Below are 12,707 nucleotides of genomic sequence, written 5' to 3'. Positions count from 1 at the left end.
CGAAACCACAGTCGCCGCCCACCCCTCTCCTGTTGATTTCCCTGTACGCCATTGCTATGGAAACCCGCCCGCTCCAGTCCACCTCCCAGTAACAGCGCCCGGTCAGGCCCTCCGTGCACAGCACCTGTTCCCAGTAGTCAAATCTGTCCGGATGAGGAGAGTAGTACTGGATCTCCGTCACACGCGTCGCCTTCCTGAAGTTCTCCGTCAGAGAGAGGTTCCTGTGCGCCGTGTTCGGGTCCAGCGTGAGCTTGCAGACACTTGGCTCCTTCTCCGGCGTACGGTTGCCTGTGGTGAGAATGGGCGACGGCGACGAAACCGGCGTACGGTTGCCTGTGGTGAGAAACTGCGACGGCGACGGCGATGAAACCGGCGTACGGTTGCCTGTGGTGAGAAACTGCGACGGCGACGAAACCGGCGTATGGTTGCCTGTGGTGAGTAACGGCGACGGCAACGAAACCAGCGTACGGTTGCCTGTGGTGAGAAACGGCGACGAAACCTCGATCCCTCGCACGGTTGCGGGGAGGAGACTCTCCTCCTTCTTCCACTGGTTCCTCTCCCTCCTCACCCTCTTCTGCTCAGCCTCCACGTCCTCAAGCCTCTTCTCGATCTGCAGGATGTCTCTGATCCTTTTGTCCTGCGAGAGGTGCCTCTCCTCCCAGCGGCTCGTCTCCTCGGCGAGGACCTTGCTCATCTCCTCTAGGGCCTTCAGGACGGCGTTCTCCTGTCTCCGCTCCCTCTCCTCCATGTAAGAGTAGCCGGCCATGAGAGTCGCTGCTGCCGCCATGGGGAAAACGACGGAAAACAGCTGGATGACATTAACCATCGTGACGCTCGAGACTTCACTGAGGTGCAACTTCGAATGTGTCGGTGTAGCGCGCTGACATGTTTATTTATGTGTCCAACTCTCCCAAGTTGGTGCGCCACAGCTTGGCACTGATTGGACAGAGTAAGAGTATTTAGATGTCGTCATCCTTGTGGTGACAAAAATGTACAGCAGAGGTCCCAGTGTCTGTCCGTCACCTGACACCATGCTCTCTGACTTGGCACATTCTTTTTAACCCACTGTTGAAGGCATGTGCATGATTGGACAGACTGTACACACAGTGAAATGCATTCAAATGGTTAGATAGTACCGGTATTTCATTTAAAATAAAACGTGTTGATGCAGATTCAACTCAAAAACAGTGGACTTGCAAAAAAAACAAGAGAGAGAAAGAGAGCGGCATGTCTGTAATCACAGTTCATTAATGGACAAAATACAAATCACTACTAGACATTAAAGTTCATTCCCGTGATAAAGACCTCCATTAATTGCTATGGGGGGGGGGGGGGGGTTATATTGGAGCTTAGAGGCATCAGGATGAACACATTAAATCATGATTTAATCAGCCATCACCCATTTAGGACAAACGCTTTCTGACATTTTTCAAATATTTATTCAAAAGATTTAAAAAATGCTATATTGCTATATTGCTATGTTATATTATAGTACATACTAGCAACAAGAACCCCAAAAGGGGTTCCCATCCAGAAGGGGTATAAAACGCCAAAAGGGGTTCCCGTCCTGAATGGGTTAAGACAGCCCAGAGCCATAGAGTAAGTCACGCAAACTCTGTTCACTTCATGGGTCCAGTCCAATGGCGGCTCTCCTACATAGACTTCTGTTGAATGGGGACAACCGGAAGTATTGAATGGGGACAACCGGAGGTTTATGGAATGCATTGGAGTCTATGGGCTCGTGAGAGTACATGAACCACGTGACCGGGCTGTTTTCTGCCCCCTCAATATCGCAACTCTTATATTAGATGGCTCTGAGACAGCCTAGAACATTCAACAACTGCTCAACGTCATGGTTTTCTGCTCGCCTGCTATTCCTCTTGTCCTGATACATCTGCAGGGTTTGTATCATCCACCGGCATGAAGCGCCGATACTCAGACCCGCCGCCTCCGACGTCGTTGACATCGCCAGGCAGATCGTCTATGATTTCAAAAGTGAAGTCGGAGATGGCTGCCCACTCCACGGCTCTGACTCGGGTTATCACCTCGTCCGCCGTCTCCACGCGGTCTTTTGCGGCATCTCCTGTGGGTCTGTTCTCCGCCTCCCCTGTGGTCCGCTGGAGTGCTGTGTGTGGACAGACATGTGCACATGCATGTGAGAACGCGTACTGTATATGGGCCTCGCGCTCATGTGAGTGCAGAGTTTGCACACATCTATACTGTACACCTTTGTAGTAAAAATAGAAAGCATCTTCAAATCAGTCAATAAGAGTCTACTACAGAAAAAGACAAGAGTCTACACAGCCCTGCTAGTGGACCCTAGATGATGTCCTGTACCTTACCCCAAATAGCCTATACTGTCAAGTAGTCAGTTCAAACGTGTTCTGTGCTCTAGTGGAGATACAAAAAAAAAAAAAAAAAACTATTTTCGCCGGTGCCTTACCCCTTATCCCTAAACTTCTTTTCCTTTTTTTTCTATTTTGAAAAACATTTTTAAATAGTTCAAATAGCCGACTTACAAGCTCACAACGTGTCGATGTAGATCGGCTATCTGAAATATTTTAAACAGTTTTTCAAAATGGTAAAAAAAAAGGGCCAGAATTGGGATGGGGGTATTAATACTGTAAACTACAGCAAAGGCCTTAAAGTTGAATAAAATAAAATACCTTGATTATTGTGTTTGTTCACTATAGAGAGAGGTAGGCCCAGGTAGTAATAGTAAACTACTGTAAGCTAAAAGCTCTTTGTTCATTCAGGGGAGGTTGCATTCTACTTTTCAAGCTACATAGTTGTGAACAGAACTTTGAGTAATGATGACTTAACAGTTTTAAGTTCTTGATGGTATTGGCTATAGGGCTTAGCAGTGGCAGCCACAATTCTAAACTCAATACATTTTTCCAATAGACATTTCCGAAAATATTGATATTAATTATTTTAAGCCTAGAACCAAGCCATCCAGGTTCCTGGTGAATCATGACCAAAATCAACTTTTGAATATATATTATACAGTAGACCTATCATTAGAGATGTCCCGATACTGTATCGGTATCGGGAAAAGTATCGGATCGGCCTTTATTTGTCATATCGGGTCATATCAGTATCGGTGAATATGCCAGTCTAACCACTGATCCGACACAGGGGTAAGGTGTTGACACTATGGCAGGTAAATAAAATGTTGGGACATGTGGAGTTTGCTTTGGAGTTGCCCAAACTGCAAATGCACATTTGAGTGAGGAGTCTGCTATAAACACAACACGAGATATATAGCTAGATAGCTATAAACACAACATGAGATCACGACACTGGTATCGGTATTCTGTATCGTTATCGGCTAACACAGAATGTGAGGTATCGGGATCGGATCAGAAGCGAAAAAAGTGTATCGGGACATCCCTACCTATCATAATATATATTTATGATATTTTGTATTATTTTTTCACAGAATCAAATGCTTTATGGTCATGATTCACCAGGATCCTGGATGGCTTGATTTTGCTTAAAATAATTGATATAAATATTTTTGGAAATCTCTATGGGAAAAATGAATGGGGTCTGGAACGATGGAACCAGAACATGGCCCCAGTAACTTAACCGTTTGTGTTCTTTCTTACTGGTATTGGGTATAGGCCTACTGGCTTTGGGATTACCTTTCATCTTTACTGGTATTGGGTATAGGCCTACTGGCTTTGGGATTACCTTTCATCTTTACTGGTATTGGGTATAGGCCTACTGGCTTTGGGATTACCTTTCATCTTTACTGGTATTGGGTATAGGCCTACTGGCTTTGGGATTACCTTTCTTACTGGTATTGGGTATAGGCCTACTGGCTTTGGGATTACCTTTCTTACTGGTATTGGGTATAGGCCTACTGGCTTTGGGATTACCTTTCTTACTGGTATTGGGTATAGGCCTACTGGCTTTGGGATTACCTTACTGGTATTGGGTATAGGCCTACTCCCTACTGGCTTTGGGATTACCTTACTGGTATTGGGTATAGGCCTACTGGCTTTGGGATTACCTTTCATCTTTACTGGTATTGGGTATAGGCCTACTGGCTTTGGGATTACCTTTCTTACTGGTATTGGGTATAGGCCTACTGGCTTTGGGATTACCTTTCTTACTGGTATTGGGTATAGGCCTACTGGCTTTGGGATTACCTTTCATCTTTCTTACTGGTATTGGGTATAGGCCTACTGGCTTTGGGATTACCTTTCATCTGGTATTGGGTATAGGCCTACTGGCTTTGGGATTACCTTTCATCTGGTATTGGGTATAGGCCTACTGGCTTTGGGATTACCTTTCATCTTTCATCTGGTATTGGGTATAGGCCTACTGGCTTTGGGATTACCTTTCATCTGGTATTGGGTATAGGCCTACTGGCTTTGGGATTACCTTTCATCTTTCATCTGGTATTGGGTATAGGCCTACTGGCTTTGGGATTACCTTTCATCTTTGGGTCCTTGAACAAGTTGGCAGTGACATACTTGTCAGCAGCGGTCTCCAGGCTTGACTTGATCTGTTGGTGAGTTTCTTCTAAGAGTCTGTCTTTGAACTTGTTTCTGTAGGAGTCCATTCCACCTGCAGCCAGAGAGGCACACATGTGCAGTAGTTATGAATATATTTCAATAAATGTAGGACTATTTATAGATAGATAAGTAGATACTGTAGATCAGTGGTTCCCAAACGTTTTAGCTTGAGACCCAAAAGAAAGATTTGAGGTCTCCCCGGGACCCAAACTAGTGAAAAGAAATTGCATTTTTGTATAACGGTATTTTACATTTGATTTATTTTACCTGTTTGGATTGATAGACAGACCGATCGATATTACACTTACCACAGATTGTTGGGCACACAGATCTACAGCAATGAGTGACTGCACTCAGGAAGAGCACCAGCAAGATAATTGAAGTCAGCATCACCAGGCCAATTCCCTGTAGTTTAACAACCACAGGACAGAATTTGTTATCACTTTGCTGCTTGGTAGCCTAAAATCCAGACGGACTCACTACGTTAATCTTTTGGGGTTTTTCATTCAAACCAAAAAGGTGAATGTAGTGAGCCTGAACCCGTCTGGATTCCACACTAACTGCATGGTGGCTAATAACTACAGGCATAATTCCTCTACACACAAGCTTGCAATCCACCCCCCAACAGAAGTCTGGTTGGACTAATTTTGTGATTAAACTAAAGATGTATATTAGTATATTATGGCCCGGCACGGGGTGGGGATATGTGAGGCCAGATATCGCTGGATTCTGACTTGGAGGTGTTCAGTCATAAGCCCGTGGACACCGTAGACTAGGGCTGTCATGATTACAAATTGATTCATTGTCACACAAATAATTGCGATTAACGATAATTGTGTTTTATGCATTGAATATTGGAACCTTAAAATTTGTATTTCCGTTTGCCTTTTAGGCTTCGTAATCACAAATTGTATAGAGCAAATGTGACAACTTAAATATACAAATAAATCACTTCAACATTTAATAGTATTTTTTTATATTTTCTTTCCAGAAAATGTACAAAATAGCGGAAATAGTTCTACAAGCTTACAACACCAAGTGATGTGTTGTAAGCTCGTAGATCTCTTTTGAAAATGTGTGGACATTATTTTTTCAACATAGAAACGATTGACGATTATGAACGAATTATTGCGATTATAAATTATGTAATAACTGTGACAGGCCCACCGTAGACGTGTTCTTCATCTGAAAGATGACATCCTTTTCTTCATCACTGAGTTTGCCCTTATCTTTACACGGGAGATGTGACTGCTCTTCGGGCAGGCTGTATGAACAGCAGAGGTACCAGTCTCCGTCCATCAGCAACACCACAACCCACACCAGCGCTGCGAAGCAAGCCCTGTTCAGCAGCCCCACAATCACCGAGAATAAGTGACACCTGGACCGGGAGTTCTTGCGGCAGCAGTATCTGGAGGTGAAGCTCAGACTCCTCTGGAAGCGCTTGTTGATCCCCAGGACGAGGAACAGGATTAGGACGGCGGGGAGGATCATGACGGTCCAACAGTACCAGAGGTTGGCGGCTTTGTCTGCACAGCTGCATCTGTACTCCATCCGGAGTTGAGAGTGCCAAAGAAAGACGAACCCCACGAGAACAAAGAAGCTGCTCACTCCCGAGAGGTCCGTGACCATGTGTGTCACCGCTGTATTTCCCATGGTGAGAAAGTTACCCATGGTGTGTGCACTTGCAGGCAATGTCAAAGAAAGTGAGGTTTGAAAACACTGCTGCACACACAAAAAAATAAATCACCTGTATGTAGGCTATTTCATGAAATCTTGGCCTATTGTTCTCTTGCCATCTAATGTGAGGCTCAGTCAGAGTCTAAATTGTGTCAAAATCACACAACTGTCTCTGGTTATACCTCCCCACCATATTGCTCAACAACTTCCTTTATACTCAGGATGTTTTCTGCAACCTTTTTGACATAGTTTTGTTTCCCAATTGTCTGTACCTTGGGCCATCACAGGCTGATAACACAGCATCAACTCAGGGGGACCCAAATAAAAATAGATCTACAAGCATAGCGCATCCCTGCTTTTAATGGGTTAAGGCCCAAACCGTACTAATGCAACTCTTTGCAACAAAACAGTTTTAAGGCCATGGCACACCAATGCAATGCCTTGCAACTGCCATTGGGGATAATGGTTTCATGCAACTACTCGCAACCGTTTGGTTGCAAGGAGTTGCATGGCGAATCATTGGGCCTTATTAGGACAGTTTGTTCCCTTGCTCAATTTCATTTCATAATCAGGAAATGGTTCTGAGACTGACAAATGGTGGATGATCTTTTATTTTCAACTGAAACTTGAGCCAACAAAAAGATATGTATGCAAAAGATGGCAGAGAGGGAGCATGTATATGCAAACCACCAGTGGCGTGCACAGACATTTAGAGGGGCAGGTGCTCAAGTGAAAAAAAGGGCACCTTGTGCAGCGCGTGGAACCAGCCGATTGCCTTAATAGTGTGAGATAGTAATAGTGTGTGTGCCTTAATAGTGTGAGATTTATAGATTTTGGGGCCTAAATAATATATTAGAAGCTTTTTATCAAGAATTGATCAATGTCACCACTTTTTTCTTTCAAAAGGGCACATTGCCAAAAGGGCAGGAGGTGCTCTAGCACCCCCTAGTGTCTATCTGTGCACGCCACTGCAAACCACAAATGTATGCATTCAATTATTAAATTACTGCACACCCATGATAAATACCTCTATCCATTAATTTCGGAGTGTATGGTTGATTTTACAGTAGAGCCGAGAGGCATATCGGATGACCATACAGTACATTAAATAATTTCATCATTATGTTGCTGTTGCTTTGCTCTTCTGTTGCTTTTGCTCTGTTGCTTTGCTCTTCTGCCATTCAAACATCCAGGGGCGTGTAGTGCTGACCTGGTGACCCATGGTCTTCACTAGGCAGTTCATCGAGAACTTCAAAAGCGAAGTTGGAGATTGCCGTCCACTGCAGGGGGACTTGTGTTACTTGCTTTCCTGTGAAGTCAGCAGCTAGTAGTAAGGCTGGATCCATCTCGTCCTGGTCCCCCTGCAGCGCTGTGAATGAATGAATGCATGATCAATGTCCGTACACGGACAAATGTGTCCATGGCAAAGATTGGCCTTTTCCGCGGAAAAGTTTAGCTTTTCTGTTTTACACATCATTATAATGTTCTTATTTTGACCATAAGACCCAATTACTGATGTTCTTATTTTGACCATAAGACCCAATTACTGAATGTCAAGTCTCCAGGTTTTTCTTTTTTAGAATAATGCATGACACTGATTTAGGCTAGTATATGGCACATAATGAGTGCATTAGTACTAGTGGTTCTCAAACTTTTATTTTCAAGGATCCACGTAACTCTGAGAGTGTAAATGTAGCCTGACAGCATGTCGCGGGTTTCAATCCCGATCCCGACGACCTTTGCTGCGTGTCACTCCCCATCTCTCTCTCGGCCCATTTCCTGTCAGCCTACTGTCCTATAATCAAAGGCGAATCTTTAAAGCCCTTGTTCTCTGGGATTACCTTTCAGTCTGGGGTCGCTGTACAGCTTGGCCATGACATACTTTTCAGCAGCGGTCTTCAGGCTGGACTTGAGGTGGTCGTGAGTCTTTTCTAAGAGGCTATCTTTGAATGTTTCTCGGTAGGAGCCTGGTGGACCTGCAGCCAGAGAGGTAAACATCTTAGGAATGCTTTAGAGTGGTGGTTCTCAAACCTTTTTTTGGCTCAGGTCACCTCTGTAAATAACTTTTTTCATTCACGGCAGCCCGGAATTACATCGTTCGTTTATAGCACCTTTTGCCATATCAACATACGTAATGATAATCTTACCCCCCAAAAAAATACAGTACGTCACAAGGACAACTGGAGAGAATATTTGTTTCCATTAGGACAGGCGTTTAACCTCTTAAAACCCCGAAAATGTTGAATATTATCAAAGTATTCAGACAGACTCACCACAGATGGTTGGGCACAGAGATCTACAGCACTGGATGAGTGCACCCATGATGAACAGCAGGAATACCATTGAAGTGAGTAGCATGAGGCCAATAATCTGCAGTTGGAGCAACAACAGAAAAGGACGGTAGTTTATAGACTTTTTGACTCCGAGGAAGACGCAGGTTGAAACTAGTGGTGGATATTGCTTGCAATCTCACGATAGATATGTATCACGATACAGACGACACAATACGGTATATATCGATATATTGATATATCGATATGTATCGATTATACGTTTATTCAAAATAATGACCATGTTGCACAAAAACAATAAAACACTTCCAGAACGCACAGAGATCTTTAAAATTAAAATGAAATGTCTAAACATCCTAACAAGGGGTCTGGGAAGGGAGTGCATTGCAACTTGCAAGGGGGGCTTTGATAACGTTAAACAGAGGTACGTTTGTCAACACTGTGTCACCCAGATAATTCATGCCGTTTATTGCCGTATTGATACAGCAGCCTATCCGATTCACCTATCGTCCGGATTTTTTATCGATATATATTTCCATATGGATTAATTGAATGCACCACTAGTTGAAACGTCATGTCAGCACCCCCATGGCTGCAAAACGATAAAGAACGTGCAGACCAATCGCGTGCTCCACTTTATTTCATATCAGTGCATCCCTATATCTATAATCCTCAGCTCACAGTATCATGTTAAAACTAGAAAAGTGTGCTTCTCAGAGTCACCATGCAGGACTGTGTGAGTCACCATGGGATCATGCAGCCATCAGGACAACACACACAAGCAAGCTGCAGGGGAAACGGTTCTTCTGGTTCGACAGATGGTGCAACCGTTTGCATTTGTGTCAGAAGTGGGCAGAACACTTTTAATTGACTGGCTATGGAGTTTTGTCTGTTTGATGAGAATTTTCAAATGAGTAAGAAAATAAGTGAAACGTGTGACAGATGGTCTCCCCTATACTGACAGAATTATATATCAAAAATAATTAACAAACTAAAAGACTTTGTAACAACAAGGGCAATTGGATGAAGAACAATGAAGATGCTTGAATGCCAACAATGCAACGTAGGCCTACTCAACTGTTCCATGGCATTTCTATTCTGACAGCTTACCGTCGACGTGTTCTTCAACTGAAAGACGAGATCTTTCTCCTCCTCGCTGAGTTGGTCGAGGTCTTTACACGGGAGATGAGACTGCTCTTTGGGCAGGCTGTATGAACAACAGAGGTACCAGTCTCCATGGATCAGCAACACCACAACCCACGCCAGCGATGCGAAGGAAGCCCTGTTCAGGAGCAGGGACGTGCAGAGAACGTTAAGAGGACATTCCTAAAAGGGCGCTTTTAGCCAATTGTTTTTTGAAAAAAATAGCGGATATACAAGCTCACGTGTTGCACTACCTGTTGAGAGCTTGTAGATCAGCTATTTTGGTTTTTTGGGGCCGCAAGGCCCGCGACCCCTGTGCTCTTTAGCTACAGAAAATGTGGCGTGCGACATGGATTTCTACACATTCTTTCAATGCACAATGCTGCGTTCAAGTTCAGGAGAGATCGAAAAAAGGCAATTCTCCTGAATGCTGCCTTCGGGTATGGCATGGAAAGGAATTAAGGGGGTACATTTGCATTTCTTTCACCATAGTAAATGCTGCCCCAGTTTTTTTACAGACAGGTAAAAAGGCAGGGGCCCCAGCAGGCCCCCGTTTGATGTCTATGTGTGCACGTGCCTGTTCAGCAGACTCATGAGCGTCCCGAGCAAGGGACACTTAATGCGGGAGTTCTTGCGGCAGCAGTTCCTGGAGGTGAAGCTCAGACTCCTCTGGAAGCGCTTGTTGATGCCCAGGACGAGCAACAGAAAGAGGAGGGCCGGGAGGATCATGATGCTCCAACAGTACCAGAGGTTGCCGGCTTTGTTCAGACAGCTGCATCGGTACTCCATGTTTATCTGAGAGTGCCAGAGGAAAACGACGCCCATGATGATGAAAAAGCCGCTCACTCCGGAGAGGTCCGTGACCACCCGTTTGACCACCGAGCCTCCCAAGCTGATAATGCTCCCCATGCTGCTGACGTCTGACACCTGCAGGCAACAACATCAAAGAAAGGATTTTAAAACACTGCTGAAAAACTACAACAAAAAAATATGTCCTTGGCGCAACATAAAGGGCGACTGTGAATGGTTCATTGGACTAATGGCAAGGCACTGTAGCTTCAGGGCTTCCCAAAGGGGGTGCATATGTTGGTTAGACAAGACATGCTAACAGTCCGACAGGCATACGGTCCGACAAGACCATCGCTCTCGACATGCACAACTAACCCGTGGCCAGGTTAAAACTAACCCGTGGCTTCCTGTGAGGTTAGGTTTAGGGTAGGGTGTCGGAAAATAATGCCTGTCGGACTTAGTATGTCGAGTCCAGGGGTGCCTCAGAATACTTCTTTTCAAAATCTTTTTATTCAGGTTTTTCGACAGTAGCCCAGGGGCAAGTATTAGACAGACATGTAAAATATAAAATTAAAACTCAATCCCCTATCCCACCCTCCCCCCACCCACAATCCCAAGGATAGTCGGAACAGTCTGGAGGAAATAAAATAAATATATATATATATATATATATATACACACACACATACACAAAATACATGCATACATAATTACAAAACAGAATACTTAATAATAATAATAATATCGGTTTAACCACTTAGACCCTCAATACGGACCAGAGTTAAAACTGTATTTGGTGCTGAAAGCGGAGTTTTCCCTGTGGGATTAATTAAAGGTAATCAAATCTAATCTGCGTTAAGCATACTGATATAGACCTACTTGTTTAGCCGCAATTTGCAACTCTAGATTTTTTTATAATGGGATGAATCTAGAGTTGCAATACCCTCCATTGACTCCCCATTCATCCAATTTGCTTTTGCGATCTGCTTGTATTAAACAACGTTAAACTCACCAGTTCACTCATCAGTTTGGAGCGCATGCCGTTCAGTGACTTCGACAAGTGCTTCCAAACTTCCAAACTCCAACACAAATAATCACCTGCAGAGAATTTCATGACAAAGTAGCTCATAACATGTCTACGGTTGATTTTTGAGTGGTGTAAACCACTCCTACAACTGGCTTTGTTAGTCTGTGCAGAACAAATGAGCATGGTTGCTATGTTCACCCTGTTCACCCGGGTGTGATTTAATTACATCAGACATGATTTCATTACATCAGACAGGCCTTACACCACTCAGTTCATACGGGTGTGATTTTATTATGAAACAAAAGCTTGGCAGATTGAAAGAGGATAATTCAAGCTCGCCCTACAGCTGCAATGTTGGTGAGTTTAACGTTATTTAATACAAGCAGATCGCAAAAGCAAATTGGATGAACGGGGAGTCAATGGAGGGTATTGCAACTCTAGATTCATCCAAATATTAAAATTAAAAAATTAAAATTGCAGCTACTACTTGTTGTGACCCAATGGTCACTGCTCTATCAGGACAAAGCAGGTGACCTACATGATACGAGATGCAACCTCTTAACTACATGTAGTGGTCAAATAGAAAGGTCAAGCCTAAGATTATATCATAATAACAGCACTTTATTATCTTACCCGGGTAGGCCTTAATTGTGACAAGGTGGGTGTCGGGTGAGAACACACCATTTGTCCCCATTATAACTAACAGTGTCATTGTTAACAATACAGTTGCAAATATAACGTGTGTTTAGCCACACCATTGTTAATCTGTAATTTCCACACTCCATCCATGCCAGCCTTTGTGATTTACTTTTTGCTTAAACTTCACATAGACACATACCACCACCCTGAAATGCCTTAAGAGTCTTTGCGGCATCTCGATTCAAAATGTCTGGTTTGAATAAAACACAGAGCATAATATAGTATTAAGTTGAGTCGTTGTTTTCTGGATGATGCTTACCCTAAAAAATCAAGTGCTCAAAAGAAAAATGGCTGAAAAAGCCAAAACACTTCCTGTTCCTGTTATGTATGGGTGACATCATCAATGACATCCCCGGATCGACCCAAGTATGGGGTGGGGGTGTCAGGTTTGACGTTGTTTGTGAGGTTTATGTAAGGCTGATGTAAACGTTCAATGTAAAGGATGTGAAGGTGAGGGTGTGTCTATTTGTGAGCGGTGCAGCCGCTCCAATGCACAGCTTTGTGTGTCTGTCTGTCCGTTTGAGCACGAAATGTACGTTTGAGCACGGAATGAAT

General features: G+C 43.8%; 2 protein-coding genes across 3 annotated transcripts; both read right to left on the bottom strand.

Annotated features, from left to right (window-relative positions):
* Positions 1-1,232: 1,232 nt before the first annotated feature.
* LOC306917004 (calcium homeostasis modulator protein 6-like) lies at positions 1,233-6,169 on the bottom strand. 2 transcript variants are annotated; one of them, XM_079495122.1, is made up of 4 exons: positions 5,694-6,169; positions 4,835-4,931; positions 4,444-4,578; positions 1,233-2,125 (listed from the first exon to the last, which is right to left on the bottom strand). In XM_079495122.1, the coding sequence occupies exons 1-4, from the start codon at positions 6,153-6,155 to the stop codon at positions 1,872-1,874; spliced, it is 948 nt and encodes a 315-aa protein (XP_079351248.1). In that variant the 5' UTR covers positions 6,156-6,169; the 3' UTR covers positions 1,233-1,871. The 2 variants fall into 2 exon arrangements, with proteins under 2 accessions (XP_079351248.1, XP_079351249.1); XM_079495123.1 differs by lacking the exon at positions 4,444-4,578.
* A 627-nt stretch (positions 6,170-6,796) lies between these two features.
* Positions 6,797-12,310, bottom strand: LOC306917003 (calcium homeostasis modulator protein 6-like). Its single transcript, XM_079495121.1, has 7 exons — positions 12,292-12,310; positions 11,439-11,524; positions 10,215-10,564; positions 9,605-9,776; positions 8,477-8,573; positions 8,045-8,179; positions 6,797-7,572 (listed from the first exon to the last, which is right to left on the bottom strand). Exons 2-7 carry the CDS (start codon positions 11,463-11,465, stop codon positions 7,385-7,387), a joined length of 969 nt encoding a protein of 322 aa, XP_079351247.1. The 5' UTR covers positions 11,466-11,524; positions 12,292-12,310; the 3' UTR covers positions 6,797-7,384.
* Positions 12,311-12,707: the final 397 nt, after the last annotated feature.

This window comes from Electrona antarctica (genome assembly GCF_951216825.1).
Source record: "Electrona antarctica genome assembly, chromosome: 24".
Classification (NCBI taxonomy): domain Eukaryota; kingdom Metazoa; phylum Chordata; class Actinopteri; order Myctophiformes; family Myctophidae; genus Electrona; species Electrona antarctica.
The sequence above is the reverse complement of the archived record's forward strand: the minus strand, read 5'-3'. Positions and strand labels throughout refer to the sequence as shown.